Source organism: Dicentrarchus labrax, unplaced genomic scaffold, assembly GCF_905237075.1.
Source record: "Dicentrarchus labrax unplaced genomic scaffold, dlabrax2021, whole genome shotgun sequence".
Lineage (NCBI taxonomy): Eukaryota > Metazoa > Chordata > Actinopteri > Moronidae > Dicentrarchus > Dicentrarchus labrax.
The window spans coordinates 17,081,885-17,098,343 of record NW_026136724.1 but is presented as its reverse complement, the minus strand read 5'-3'; the positions used below and the strand labels follow the sequence as shown (position 1 = coordinate 17,098,343).

The 16,459-nt window shown below is 41.2% G+C and overlaps 1 protein-coding gene across 14 annotated transcripts in view; it reads right to left on the bottom strand.

Moving 5' to 3' along the window:
* ppfia2 (PTPRF interacting protein alpha 2) overlaps window positions 1–16,459 on the bottom strand; it is a 157,757-nt gene that overhangs the window by 84,797 nt on the left and 56,501 nt on the right. The window contains exon 1 of one of the 14 annotated variants that reach the window (XM_051392386.1): window positions 10,274–10,782. The exons of 11 other annotated variants lie outside the window; for them this stretch is intronic. In XM_051392386.1, the coding sequence (XP_051248346.1) occupies window positions 10,274–10,354 (81 nt within the window). In that variant the 5' untranslated portion in view covers window positions 10,355–10,782. Of the gene's footprint in view, window positions 1–10,273; window positions 10,783–16,459 lie in introns of those variants that run through there. 2 more of the 14 variants (XM_051392387.1, XM_051392389.1) reach the window with 2 other exon arrangements.

Sequence of the window (16,459 nt, the reverse complement as noted above, 5' to 3'; positions counted from 1 at the left end):
TGAAAGAATTATCCAGATAGCAATTTGGAAACACAAAGTCCTACGCCTCCAAATGGACTGTGTTTTGCCCTTTAATCAAACTGGTACAGTGATGTACGTTACAATCAGAGAGAAAGAGTGGGGGGCACAAAGCAAAGAGACAGAGATGTAAAGTTAATGGTGGAATATAGGCAGCCTTCCCCCACTACTCCCATTACGGAGCACGTATGAGATATACAATTAAATGGCCATAGAGGGATGCCTTATGGAACGGGTATTCCAGTTTCAGCACCACGGACAGCGAATGGCCATTGAATGGAGTAAGACCATAGTCACTGAGTTGAAAGCTACAAAGTAAGTGTGAGGATAAAAACGACACAGTTACTGACTTCCCCTGTCAGTCATGCCCATCCTTTTACTCTGATTACGATAAAGGCTTAGAGTCATCTTTAACCTGACAGCCACAGTGATGCCTGCCTTGTGCCTACTCTGTCTGAATATCAATGGTCGCCATACCGAGGAGAGCACTAACACTAGGTCTGGTACTTTATTCAAAATTGGAGCTATTGGGAAAAAACTAAAATTATTTTCCGTAAAGATTTGTTTCGAATTTGAGAATGCACAAACTGTAAGGGCAACGGGCCATTTGAATAGGTTTGCCTTGTGCTCCAGCAGCAGGTATTCTAAAAACTGGAGGAAACTAGCGAGGCGTTCTGGGAGGATAATCATAAAATCTGTATCAAATTATTAAATTGGGTTTTACACATAGATGGCAACGTCATGGATGAAAGTGACTTGTAAGTTTGTGAACAATGACTCTTTGGCAATTGCGTTCAAATGACATTCAATTCAAAGTGTCATCACTAATTACCTATGGTTGTTGCTTCAAGTATCACAATCTGTGGCAGGTGCTACTCCTTTATCCCGATTATAGACCTCTTAATTTGCCGCCCACATCTGCAATTGGCTTAGCATTGTCAATGGCTCTGGTGTTGCCCACCTAGCCTGCGTACAGTTTGTTCCAATTGGACTGAAAAACAAGTCCTAAATGGGCAGCTTCCGTGTCAAGATTGCATCAGCTGGAAAGGCACTTGCTACTGATTCCTTAGGGCAAAACAAAGGAAAATAATACCATTCTTCCCAGCATGAATTCAGCTAACATGGACACAATGTCAGGTTTAATGAATTAAGTGTAACAAAATTGGCAGTTCAGTCTGATTTTCAGGCAACTTCAAACATCCCTCCTTCCTTTTCGTCCAAAAAAAGGAGCTGGGTATGGCCCCAGGTGTCCCTTGTGCAGTTTGGCTTCCTGTGTCCGCTCTCCTGTGCCTCTGTGTCTCCGGTCTCTTCCGCCATCTCACCCACCCGTTCCTGCTGTGGCCGCCCCTCATCCCCCCCTGTGTGTGTGTGTGTGCGTGGAATAAAACCCCCTTTAAACCTTCCATACTGTCTGGGTGTCTGCTCCTGGGTCCAGTCCTAACACCAGCCCTGTCAAGCATTTCAAAAAGTTCTGGTGTTGACCACCTAGAACTGCAGTACAGGTTGTTCCAATTGGACAGAAAAAACAAGTCCTAAATGGGCAGCTTCCGTGTCAAGATTGCATCAGCTGGAAAGGCACTTGCTACTGATTGATTAGGGCAAAACAAAGGAAAATAATACCACTTCCCAGCATGAAATCAGCTAACATGGACACAATGTCAGGTTTAATGAATTAAGTGAAACAAAATTGCAGTTCAGTCTGATTTTCAGGCAACTAACATCCCCCCCTTCCTTTTCAGTCCAAAAAAAAAAGGAGCTGGGTATGGCTGGAGGTGATGTTGTCACAGCAATGACAAATATACTGACGATGGCTCCTGTGGGGGTGAAGATGTGACCCTGTTCTGAAGTACATCATGGGACAGTTAGAGAATAGGAACACTATATGTATGTGCAAATGTGTATGTCATAGAAACAGAAAGATGAAGAGATGGATGGGTAGAAATGGTCATCGAGTTCTACTCCGCTCTGTCGTGGCTGTACATAATTTACAATGCCATTGACTATCGGGTCACTTGGTGTCGGAGCATTGAATCTGGGGGGAACTGACGTAATGTCAATGGTCAAATGAGCCTCTAGTGAGGTGATCAGCACTGAGGTAGGGGTGGTTTTTTTACTAGCCATGATTCACTATCCTACTATCTCCTTCTCTTATTCTTTTTTGCCCCTGAAAACCAGCCAGTAACTATTTTAACCCACACAGCCAGACATTGGCCCTGATGAGAATAATTTGTGGAGGTGTCTCTGGTTCACAGCACTGGCCCTTTTTTTTTTTTTTTTTTTAAAACAGGTCAAAAGTTTTCTTGAGGCTCTCTCTGTCCTAATAAAACGTGACCTTACTTTCTGTGGTCTTCCTCAGTTAACATATTTTACACCCCGCTACATCAAGGATTGACAAATAAATGGCTAACAAGTCAGTTAGTTGTTTGACCAAACACACAAGAAGCCGACAGATTCATCCTGCTTTGATTTCACCCAGATAAAGTAAAATAAATTCATGGTTCTGTATTCTGTCAAGCAACACGCTGAAAACGCTCTCTACCTTTCAAGTCCACGTTGTTGGATAAATGAGATCAGACTGGTGCGGTAAGCCAGGAAAAGGGTTACACCATAATTGCATCAATGAAGAGAGGTTGTTGGCATACTAGAGTCTATTGAAGTGAGAGGCTTGGCCTGCGTGTGCACCCTACTCCACTTTAAAATCAAATCTCTGTGGGATCTGTGCTGCGTATGTGTGTGAAAGAGTGTACCAGCTCCGTGCTGCGGCAGTTATGTTTCACAGTTCAGCATGTGCTAACAATGACTGACATCACACCAGAAGATTAAAGGATGATGTGTGATAAAAAGATGTAGAAATTTGAGTCTCATATTTAAGGATAAGGCTGGAAATACTCCACATTTCCATTTTTGCTAGTGTCAAAAAATCCCATGAAAAGACCCAAACCGACGATGAGTAAGTCTGCCTCTCATTACTTTTGGAATTTCCTGTGGTGCTTAGACCCAATCATTTTTGTACCTAAAATGAGCCATGAAAATATACTTTTATTTTTTTAAAGGCTAAACAACAAAAACATTTTTTAAGCAGAAGTTACTCAAACAGGAGTAAACATTGCCGTTATTGGGGACTGTTTTCAACCACACATTTGGTGCACTTTAATTTATGATAGCAGGATGCAGGACGGTGTATATAGAATTGAAAACATGAACATGATTTTGGTCTTTTCAGGTAATTTGGGTCTTTTCAAATATAGAATATCATCAAATGTATCCCTTAAATATAAAGTCCAAGCAAAAGAACAACATTTTGGAGCGACCTTTGCAAAAAAATTTAAAAAAAATCTAAATTGTGACAAAATTAGAAAATTAAAAGTTAACTGTAAAAACTTTTAGTTCATAAACATTTCAGTAAGAGTAAACATTAGTTTGGGCATCTCAGGATCTCAGGAATGCTGATTGGTGGACATTTCTGCTGCTGGCAACCATGGAAGTTCAGTGCGCTCATGTAATACATGTTTTTCTTCCCAGAATTCAGTCTGTAAGGTTATCTTAGTACTTCATAGGAGTTCCATAAATATTATTAGTAGTTCAAAACTCCTAAAGCAACAGTTTAGTTTCAGGTATAAAAGAAAAATTGCTTTGTTTACTTCAATAATTGACCCTGTGGGCACATGCTGCCTACAAAACGAAGCTCCAGGAAAAAATGTCCCACTCACAATAGAAAGAAAGTCTGTTTGTGAGGTCTGAGGCTTGATGATTTGTAAAATGTATTTATTGATGAACCATTCACCAGGGATTGGTTGATTTTGTATTCATTCTTGCAAGATCACACATTCCTGGAGGGATTGAATGGAGCAGAATCAGTGCTACCTACCAAGTACAGGCTTTAGAGTAACACACACACACACACACACACACACACACACACACACACACACACACACACACACACACACACACACACACACACACACACACACACACACACACACACACACAATCCCTGGTACACAAACAGACAGTCTTCAATTCCCTCCGTCCCTTGTTCACTCCCACAAACACCACAACAACACACATACACACCCCAAACACACGCATACACAGGGGCCTCTTGCTTTCGAAAGCTCACTCATCCTTTTAATCGGTGTGGAATCCATCAAAGTGGGTCAAACTCCATTCCCCATCTGCCCCGGCCAGATTTTAAACGCACGAGGGCTGATTAAAAAAAGACCAAGAAAATAGGGCAAATGCCTCCAACACACACATGTACACACACACACACACACACACACACACACACACACACACACACACACACACACACACACACACACACACACACACACACACACACACACACCACTCAGGAGACCAGCAGCAGGAACAGATACCGAGGGGAGGACTGTGTGTTTAAATGCGTGTTGGTGGGGGGGGGGGGATTTGTAAGCAATTACCGTGTGCCAGTGTAACAAACCAAAGGTCAAGCACTTCGACTTCAATCTGTTGGCCGTGTATCAATTTGCCACGTTTGTGCTCATTTGCATATGGCCACCTTTTGTTGTTCCATCAACTGTCCCTGAGCACATGACACAGGGAGGGCGGGGCACTAGAGGAGGGGAGGGGAGGGGGGGTAAGACAGCTGGGGGGATAAGCTTGCTCCCACAGCTGGGTGTATTACTGTGTGAGTGTGCATGTATGTGGGTCTCCCTGTTTGAGTGACAAGAGTGCTTCTTCACATGCCTTCGATGTGAGTTTTCTTGTTGGTTTCTTTGCAGTCGTGTGTGTTTTCATGTCTAATTACATGTTGCCGTGGATACATCTGCACACACATTCACGCCGCTACAGAAATAGCCCTGCTCATCAAGCAGACGCACAGCTTGCAACGGTGGAAAAGCTCTCGCAAAGCTTCCACATGTTTCCCTCCGGATCAACCTGCAGCGCTGCCCCGGAGTCATGTGATGAGGAGAGTTACGACAGGCTGCTTTGATACACGTGCAGAGATCATCAAAAGGGGGCGGGACGCTGCATTTAGTCCATCATCACGCTGCACAAATGGGGATTTCCAAGATTAAGCATTGACATGCAGTAGATAGACAGAGGTCACTAATACAGTAAGTTGAGCAAAGATGGTAGGAAATGCATTAAAATGTCACTATCTGAAACTAACAATTATATTCCTTTACAAATAATATGTCAATAGTTTTCCCAATTAACCACAAATTGGTTCACAATCTCATAACCCCAAGATGACATATTCAAATTGTTTTGTTTGACCAAAAGTCCAAAACCCAAAGATAATTATGTGTAATCTTAGAAGACTAAGAAAATACTCACATTTGAGCTAATACCTGATGTTTTCTGCTTAAAATGACATGATTACTAGCTGATTAATCACGTAATTGGTTCAGCTCTAATTCTTTAGTCCACCAGCCCAATGTATTTGATTTACAATAATAGAAAAGCTACAAATCCTCACATTTGAGATGCTGTAACAGACAAACATTTAGCCTTTTTGCCTGATAAATAACTGAAATAGCTTTTTCACAACAGTTTTCTACAACAGCCCAAGGTCACATGAAATAAACTACTGACAAATGCAAGAAAAGTTATTCAATGAGAGAATAAACACAAAGACAGACTGTCCACCAGGGTTAAACTGGAAGTTAAGGCATCGCCATGACGAGCCACCTCTGGGTGCACAAGAACTAGGTGCTTCCTTGTCATTCAGACTGCTGTCTGGTGTCACCTGATGAGTCATCCAGTCTCACAGACCTTCCCTGCTCTAAGAGCCTGACTGGGCTTGTGAAAGTGTTCAGGTGTAGGTGAGAGTGTGTGAAGAAGTCAGCCCAGATTTATGCACCTGAAGATGTATCACTGAATAAGAGGCGCTGTGCCATTCCTGCACTCAGCTTAAGTAGCGTACAACACAAGTTCAATCTGAGCCTCAGTCTGAATGTCCCTGTGTGGAGGTAAGGACCAGGCTAAATGAGAAGTAGCACTTTTTAATCAGCGTGCGCAGTCGTGTCATCCCTCTTTTCTGTCAAGCCCTGACTGCAAACCCTCAGTCAGACTGTCAGAAGGGAGCGCCAAACGAGGCACGGCTTTAACGGTTTGATTAAGTGGAGTTTGTCTGGGCTGTGGCCGTGCTAGCAAACAGGGCACTGAGGACACATGCTCGTAGACAAACCCGGCCCTAAACAGCAGCTCTTTAGCTGAATTCCCCCTGCGGCTATGCTTCCATAAACTTCCAAAATGCCAGTACTGAAAGAGAGAGGATTAGTCAGAAGGAGAGCAGTGAGAAGCAGCTCATTTCCTTCTTCCTCTCCACTTTACCAGCGGGCCAGAGAGATACTTTTGCACAGCAAAGACAGAAGGGACGAGTGAAATGTATCTAAATGGGTCTGAAAGTTGGCTGCCAACTTTGGTTCGACTTTGCCTCAGCATTGATTGGATTTGGTAGTCAGTGTTACCTCATTCTTGTTATCCAATTTCTGTCAATTAACTGTGGAGTATGAGCCTCTCGCTGTAATAGTACCTTCTATTGCTAGAGGTGACAAGCTGCATGGGCTGTGTGAAAAACAATGCATTTCAGAAAGAGAGAGAGAGAAAGAGATAGAGATAGAGAGAGAGAGAGAGAGAGAGAGAGAGAGAGAGAGAGAGACAGGGGGAGGCCGTTAGGGTAAAGACATTGCGGCTGAAGAGACTAATCACATGCAGCGCTAATTTGACAACCAAGGACAAATACTGGGCAACAATAATATCTCATTTTTCAGGTAGCTCAACCCTGACAAACAGTTTGGCGTGGTATTATTGGATGGGAACAATGGGATATTAAATACAAGGACATGGACAAAGCAGCTAATAATCCAACAAAGGAAAGATCCAGGGTTGAACTAAATTTCAATGTCTTTAAAGTGACACTTACTAAACATGGGAAATATAAGCGAAAGATGCTGTTTTGTTATTTCGACAAGCAACTGTAGGACAATGGGACTAGATTCTACGAGTTTGAACATTTACACTCAACTTTTACACTCAGTGAGCTTATTTCATAAAAGATCAAACTGCAGGACTACATCCATCTCACCAGAAAATTTCCCAGGGAGCAGAAACATTGTACAGCAGTTCTCCAACTGACTCTTACCAGAACAACTCTCTGAAATGTTGCTTGATAAAGACATTACATGGACTTTTCCTGTTCCTATAATGGCTGGCTGGGTCATCCAATACATCTCTTGGACTTTATAAGGCATAACAGTCTTGGTTATACTCTGAGCATAAGAAAGAAAAAAATAAACTTGTGTCACATCAAAGAGACTCATGGCTAAAACTCTGCTGTGAACCTAATAATGTGGTCCAGCGGGTTCAGAGAACTGCCTGCAAACCTCTCCCATGGGAGACATCTCATGGATGTCACTGCAACACCAGCAAATACTCATATAAAAGGCACTTACGGAGGTATATGTACCGTATCGTACCAATAGTTGCCTCATTCCTTCTTGTCACGATGTAGAAACAGCAAGGAGCTTTTGTTTAGTTTCAGACTATTTTCATTACAACTTTGGTTTGCCAAACTCATAATATCACACCAAAATTTGGATGGATTGTCATATAATTCTGTACAAACATTAAAGGTCCCCAGAGGATGTCTCCTACAGACTTTTCTTCTACCATCATTATGAGGTTGACATTTGTGGTTGTGAGTAAAATGTCTCAAAAACTGCTGGATGAATTGCCATGAAACTTGGTGCAGACATCCATGTTTCCCTCTGGATAAAATGTAATACCTGTGATTGATGATCAAATTAACATTTCCTCTAGTGCCATGTTCAAGACAAAATTTCTCCTAATACTTTGGTTTATTATAAACTAAAGACATTCAGCTTCAGTGCCACTTTATTGCCATGCTAAAATGCAAGAATAAGATGGTGAACATTGCACTGAACCTGCTAAAAATCTGCATGTTAGTATAGTCATAGTGACCATGTTAGCATAATAATGTTAGGTCAAAGTACCTGTGTGCCTACGCTAGTCCTCACAGAGCTGCGAGCAGAGTTGTAGACTTTTAGTCTTGTTTTTACTGTACCTCAGTCAATTTCGAGGCTTCTTTGTTAATCCCCAAACTGCAAGTTAGCAAAGCCGGAAGCACTATTTCACTCTCCTCATGTCAATGCTTCGTATTAATGTGCCACCTCTGTTGCCACCAAATGTCATTAAGGAGTTATCGGTTGAAAGTTGGAACAAGATGAAGAGACTGTAGACACAGCTGTGAGGCAGGCTACCGAGCTCTCAAACTAAGCAAACTCTGTCACTTCTGGGTACATGTTTGCAGAGCCTGGCAGTGAATACTAAAGGACCTAAGTAACTTCATCACCCTGGTGGAGCCGCTGAGGCTTAAAGAGAACCTACTTTGCAATTTAATTTAATTTGCCCTGGCCGATTTATAATTGCAAACTAGGAAGGGCAATCTGATAAAATGAATATCATTAGGAGTTGGTAAACAATCTTACAAGAACTGTGTTCAAAATGGCTGCACTGAGAAAGCACTGATTTGGCAAGGCCCAATGCAGTGATGCATGCTTTTACCTAACCAAGCATGATAGATCTTATATCACCTCAAGGGTGGAAGAAAATGAGTTGTGATTTATGTGTTTTGAGGCAGCCCGATACCGCCTTTCCCTACAATTCCTTTTAATGGGGATTTCCTGGGACTATAATCTGTGAGCTGGGATGCCTTTGATTTTGTGATATCAGAGGAGCTTCTTCCAACAGGTACGAGCCCTCAGGGAGCCTGTCTTCACAAATGATTTGACATGAAAAGGCAAAGCCAGGTTTATGATACCCCAGACAAACACCGAAGGGGGAAAATCTTCAAATGTGAAAGTCACAGTGGCTGTGCAGTTTGAGGGCAGACAAACATGATATTGGATGAAGTGATTTAAGAGGCAGAGATAATGATACTTTGCCTTATTGGGCTTTTGCAGCCCCTGGCCTTCCTTTGTTGTTTACTGTAAAAACAAAGAGGTAGCTAAAATATCCCCAAAACAAACAACTTGCGAGCAGGGATGAGACACTCAGCTCTGTTGTTGGCCCAGATTGTGATGAGACTGATGAGGCAGGTGTATTTCCACATTAGCATTTCATCTAAAAACTGAGCTCCCATCAGCACTTCAGCTCACTTGAAAAGCAACCCACAAACCACTTTCCACTCATCTTCAGTAAAGCAGCGGCTTCTGAAATCACGCCGACTGCACCTGGATGCAAAAAAATTCAACCATCATCACCTTTTTTCCCCCCCTTTCATTTTCCAAAGGCTGGTTCTTGAAGACTGCTGAGGGTAAAAAAAAAAAAGAAGGATAAAGTCTCACTCACTGAAACATTTCCTTCCCTTTACTCTTTCCACCCACAGTAAAAACAGAAAGTGCTGGCTTGGTTACAAGAGTCATGTGGAAGACACTCAATCAATATCCTCTGACACTGCTTCATTGCCATGCATTGGGTCTGGGCAGAGCTGAAATATGCATGGGTAGCCTACAGTAATCAATGTAGGGCACTGTGCACATTTGTCGTTATTCCTCCTCAGAAACAGGGGGATGTAATAGAACCAGAGCACAATTCAAATATAGATATACAGGGTGTGAGATACGGTGGGTTAAGAATGAATAATTGAATATCATTATACAGTAGCAAGATGAAGATGAACTCTGAATTCAGTTTCTCACAATTCTACTCTCAGATGTTTAATTTAACAAGCTGAAGTATGAAACCACTGAAATTCTTCTTTTTGTATTCTTCCTTTTAAGAAAAGTGGGATTATATAAAAACACAGTCCCTTCTGTTCATTCTTTATGGACTCTATGATGACTGAGTGCACATATGAGCTCCTCATTTGCTGTCACTATACTACACTTACTTCTGTCTACATATCTCTGCATCCACCTAAAATGCAAAACAGTAGTGGACTGCACCGCAAATCCAATCCAAAATCGTGGAAAATTAGGCTTGAGCTATGATGAGAGTCTGAAGGACATGCAGGTAGGAAACACCCAACACTGACTGCTCTGCAGACAATCTCACACACGCCAACAGCTCTAAATATGCCACAAAAAGCCACAAAGAATCTTTTTTTTTTTTTTTACAACAGCAAAGAAAACTAACAGAGAAAGAAAGAAACATAAGGAGCATTAAATAGAAGCAGCAGCTGACATCTGAGTCATGGTGCACAAGCGGTAAAAGGACTAAAGCCACGCAGTTAACTTGCCTGGAATGTGTAGAACCTCGTCCCATTCGGTGGGTGCACCTTGGGGGAGTTGGTCCCCGTACTCATGTCTGAGAAAATCATAATCCCTTTGATGGGCAAACAATCCAGAGCTGGTCCGGTTTTTTAATCAGCCAAACGTGGTGTGCTGCGCAGAAAACTCTAAAAACGATCCGAGGCGAGCACTCGGATCAGCCCCTGACCCGATGCTGTGCTCCCGGCATCAGATGGTGGAGAGCTCCGGTAAGATGCGCAACGCCCCGAGAGGGAAAGAAAAACAGTGAAGACAAAAAGTGAAAACAAGGCAACTCTCTGGTCTTCTTTGCACGTCCCCTACTCGCATGCAGATGATTATTCTGTGTGTCCGTCTAGCGTTTTGCCTGGTGAATAAAACCCGCAGAGAGACAGCGGGTCCATGGTCTCCCGACGCCCGCTGCAAGCAGCTCTGCCAGCGGCTCGGATGGGTCCGTCTGTGCGCGGATTATCGCCTCCCTCCTCCTCCGGCTTCACCAATAATCAGTCAGAGCATCACCGCGCGGCTCAGCCAACAACATACTGGGTGCCTCGATTGGCAGCAGAGACACACGTTCGCTCTGTTTTTACACTGTAAAAATGTTCTCTTGTTACAAAAAGTCATTTAAAGTCATTTCATGTGTCTTTTTTCGAAACAGGTGAAAACAACATTTTGTTCTGTAAAGCGTGTTTATTCTGTTTGTTTTTGTTTGGAGCATCAGTGTGCAAAAATGTACCATAAAAACTAAAATAAAAGAACAAATATCTATATATTTGACATCAAAAGATCATATTTGCATTGCGATAATATGACATGATATGATTAGAAATACCTTGACTTGTTTATTAAATAATTTCTATGTTATCTAAAATGCCTATTTTGAAGTGTAGCCTACCTAAGTATTGATTGGAGGAGGAGACAGATGCTTAAATTCCTCAACAGTGGCAATTGTCTCTGTGGAACTAGATGAGAGATTATTACTGTCTGAAACAGAGGGAGGAAGGGATATTGTGGCATATCATGTGCAGAATCACTCTGAATTTCTCTCAGCAGTTATAGAAAAAAGCAACATTTAAAAAGGTGATGCAGATACAGTAAATACAGGCTGCAAAATGAAAGATGATATAGTCTTTTATGGTTAAATATGTCAGATGGATGTTGGAATCGGTCGGTATCATCCACATGATGGATATGAAGCATTCTGAGTGACTGACTGTTTAATCAATGCTGTCTGTGGGAAGTCCTTCACCTTCACTAAAGCATGCAGTTAAGTTTTAATGTGCGCTTGTCTTCAAGTTGTTTGTCTTGGCACCAATCTCATTCAAGATCCCTATGAGGTGACATTCGTAGTGTGAACCTTACTGCTTCAACAATGTTCTTCATTATTTTTAGTCTTTTTATATTTTCATGTAATCCTGTCTCACAAATAGAGAAAGAAGAAACACAGTGACGTCTTATTTCCACCAGCAAATCTCAGCCCACCATCCATTATCGAGCTGGCTCTGAAACACTTCCAACCAATTTCCTGGCTCTTGCTTTAGAAGTATTTCCACAGACCTGCCATGTTCCCATGTAGTAGGCCTATATTGATTTTTTTTTATGCTGACGCACTTTAAGGTTTCTATGAAATACCACTGCTTCTACCATTTTAAAACTAGTTAATTGACTAGAGGCAGCTTTTATAGGCAATTTTATATGAAGAAAAGCACTTCCACTTCCAACCAGGAGTAACGCGTCTTCAATTGTCATCAATTTCACTCATCAAGTGGCCTTTTCATGAGACTAATCCACATTTGTTGAATGGTTTAATCCAATTCTCTGTCCAAGCTGCCATCTGGGGAAAAAAAACAGACTTAAAAATGAAATAATTTTCTTTCTTCTACTCAACTGGGTGCCAACATTCAAGTTAACATGCTGTATCTTGATTAGGTGGACTGTCATAATTGGATCAAAAAGCTACTTAAAAAGTATTTAGCTTTTATTCAGATATCAAATCTAGTTTAGTCACTGTAGGAAAGACCCAAGCAGTTCATGCTCTGGCCTTATTTTGTGTTGTTAGGCACAGCTCAGTGAGCTTGATTAAGCTGAGTGGGTTGAACTCACTGCTAGCCTCACACTCTTTGGAGGGATTTGGTTCTGGGAGACTTCAAAGTATTTGCTCTTGACATAGGAGGTTAACAGCATTTCCAGCTGTGGAGCAGCAGATCCCATTAAGGAGGCTGAGCTGAGGTTGCACTCCTGACCCGGGAATATAACTGAAAATTAATTCAAACTGCTCCTCAAGCTTACCTTCAACACTGTAGTATAATGCCAGATACTCACTGTGGGCTTAACCTTACATGTGTGATGATAAAGTAATATCCCAGGAATAATAATTAGTAGTAATTAAAGGAAAGGACCTCAAAAGTGTCAAAAAAATGTATCTTTCCTTTTATTCCTGTCACTAAATTACTACCCCCTGATCTTCCTAGGATGATGCCAGGAGAGACTCTGGGCAGAGACGTTCCAGATGGGGTCTAAAGTCCGAGCATCTGATTGGCTGATAAAACCTGGGCACAGCTCAGTGGGAAGCATCCCAAGGGCCTGTAAAGGTAGCTTCAGTCTCGTCAGCAGACATGTCTGGCTCCATGTCTCAATACAACAGCAAGAGCACTTACAAAAACGACTTATTAGCCTTCATACAGTAGAGATCTCACTTTAGTTTGACAATAACCAGCCACATCGACCGCCACATTCTTTTTATTTTCCTCTCTGCTACATAAAGGACATATTATTTCCTTCATTGAAACAGAACTTAAGGCACAAAACTGTCCAATATAGATGTGATTCCTAAGATGCTGGGCTCACCATGTTCACTGTGGTAGATTAGTCTTATCATCGATTTTCATATCATACAGAAGAAAATAGAAGCTGATGGCTGCCTGGAATGGTGAGAAAAATACATTTAAAAAATCTAAATCTAAATAATTAAGGAGGTAAAACTTGCAAAAACACTTTTGTGTCACTTAAAAGTAATGAATGTGGTCAAAGATAGCTAATGATGTTCAGTTTAAAAGAGTAAATTGCTATAGTTAATGTTATACAGGGATCAATTGGAAGTACAGTCTGGGATTATTTTAGAAGTATGAGTTTCAGAGGAATAAAAGACCACATATAAAAGGAACCGTGCTTTAGCCTTTTTACTTTGAACAGGAGTCTTTGCTACCCACTTCCTCTATTTTGCTCATATTAACTGACTTTGTTGTGTCCTTTTTCACTTGTACCAAGCTGTGCCTTCCCCTGCTGCAACATTACTACAGAGTAGGGCAGTGGACGTGCAGGATCTTTGCCATCAGGGGCTACTAAGCCCTCATGCACATCAGTCACATAAAGGGTCTGTGTGCTGCAGTGCACTGGACTCTGACGTCATTGTACAGATGTGCAGTGGGCATGGCTTAGTGCTTCTAAGTGCTCATTGGCTGGAGCCTCTCAATCCTCTCTGTGTTTTCTCCAGCTCTGATCGCCACTGCTCTTTGTCTTTCAGCGTTTTCAAAAGCTGCCAAAGCGTTACAGATGAAAAATTATATTTCAGTCACAAGACCAAAACTGTTAAAGAATGGTTTCAAATTAATTACAACAGGTTATTGTTATACAAATTATACAGTTAATAGAATTTTTAATCAAAGTAGGATGTTTAAAAAATAATATTTCTAATCAATATTTCATCAAAGTGCTTATTCGCACAGTCCCACTGAGGCAGTTTGTGCAAACGCAGAGATATTCATTAACACCTGAGTGAGTGTGTGTGTGTGTATGTGTATGTGTGCATCTGTGTTCATGTGCTTTCAGCCTGCATGTCTCCTCAAAAGCATCCCATTCTCCATCTAAATCCCTTAAGAAGAAAAACACACACAGTCCTTTTTCATCAATCAAAGAGCTCAAACAAATTGATTTTTGGTTTGAAAGCCTGTGTTTGATTGGTCCACGGTCCTAATCTATGAGGCCAGATATAGCCTTTGACAGATATATCAGATAGTAGCGGTGAAGATACATAAATTGGGGATTTGAGAAGAATCTGTGTTTCCCTGCGGAGCAAAGCTAATGTACATTTAGGCAGGAATGTGTGATGTTGCTTTTAGAGGGCTTGTTAAGGACAGATAAGAATTCTTCCAGATGTTGAGTGAAAACATGTTAAACACTTAGCAATGACCCATAGCAAAAATAGGCGGAGTATAAGGCCACACATGATGACTACCAGGACTGTGGTAACCTGAGGATATGTATGTAAATCACACATTTTCATTTACTATGCATTGTGTGTGTGTGTGTGTGCTGTATGTCTCTAACACACATTGTAAGCTTATGACAGAGCATTTTGCTGCAAGCCTGTTTGCTCAAACAACCACTTAAACTGCAAATGAGCTGCAAACAAGGAACAGAAAAGAGTACCAGTTTGTGCATACATAATGAGGATTTGGCTATTGCTATTGCAGCTTAATCTTGCAAGATGATGTAAGGAAGCCAAAGCAGTGAAGAAAAATGAGAGACAGACCAGCGTTAACAAAAGTGGCAGATTCTTTCATGTTTGAAAAATGCAAATCATACTGCACCGACAAAACATCCCTGGCAGCTCTTTTTTAGCGGTGAACACCGAAAAGTCAAATTAATTAGTCATATGAAATACTCGTATACACAATCTTTCAATGTTGACAAATGAGATGACAGAAAGCAATTATTCTGGGGATGAGAGTCATGAGTCTGCCCTAACATGCAGAGCAAAAATACAAATGTGAAATCCAAACTGTCAAAAGAAATGATGCTAGAGGGAAATAGGGCAATTTATTTAAAACAAACGTTATGTAAGAGGAGAATGTTGTGCTGAAAATTGCTTGACTGCCCCTCTGTTTGAATTTAAATGGTTTTGCTCATCCGAAGGCAAAACAACTTTTCAAGGAACTAAAGCTCCAAGTAATGATTCATTTCATCACATAACAATCTGTCAATTATTTCTACTATTAGTTGATAAATCATTCAATCTATAAAACATCAGAAAATAATGCCCATTACAGGTGCCCAGAGCCAGCAAATCGAGTATTTGACCAATTGTTTCAGGGCTTCATGGAAACACTAATCATGTACGAAATATTGTTCGTTCATAGTCAAACAAGAGCTAAATGCTAACATAAGCATGCAGAAATGCTCACAATGTCAAAGCTAAAATGCTGATGTTTGGCAGGTATAATGTTCATGCTCACCATCTACGTTGAACACGGTAGCATGCTAAAATTGGCTAATAAGCATTAAATAAGGAAAAAGGGAATGGAAAATGTCTGGTAATCATGCTTAATAAATTACTTAAAAAATGTTTAGTTGGTCAGTTGACCAAACACTAAATGAAACCACTTATCACATTAAATAACAGGTAATATTGCAATATTCATGGGACATGTTTTTAATGCATGGATCATGAAATGCACTAAAAAGAGATCAATAACATACCGAATGATTTAATGACACAGTGCAGTCATTTTAAGCTATCACAAGTTGGTGCTGCTGTAAATAGCACAGCTCCAGAGGCAACTCTTCCCTGCTTTTACTACTTGAGGTGCAAATTTGATTGCAAATGCAGCACATGATAAATCACTGTGGGACTGCAGGATTGGGGACACTCGCGGGAAATGATGGCATGTTAGAATTAGCATACACTGCTGTCACCAAGCCAGACACACAGTGTCAAACACGCACTCTTAACAAGCTGACTAGAGACAAGGCCCTTTAAGGCACTGAAGCTGTGTTGTCATGTACTGTAGTACCTACTGTATTTTAAAGCTCCCCAAAGAGCTCAACTGTCAGCTGAAGCAAGTGGCAAATCTGCACTCTTCCTCTGGGTGTGGAGTCAGATTACAGAGAGAGACAAGGATATATGAGCATCAAGAATAAGCCTCACTGTATCTCCAAATACTGTGGAGAAATAGGGCGTTTTTCAGGACAAATCATTGAATAAAATGATTTTACTGAAAGCTTGTGGTTTTCTTTGTTATTCTCTATGCAACGTCCTGTATGATAGCTCATTCTCTAGCTGAAGGGCCCCCCACAATGCTGCCACCTTCTATGATCAGACTTGTTCTATATCAGACTCTGCTATACTAGTTATTGGCATCAACAATATAAAACTGTTTGTGTCTTTTTCTCTCACA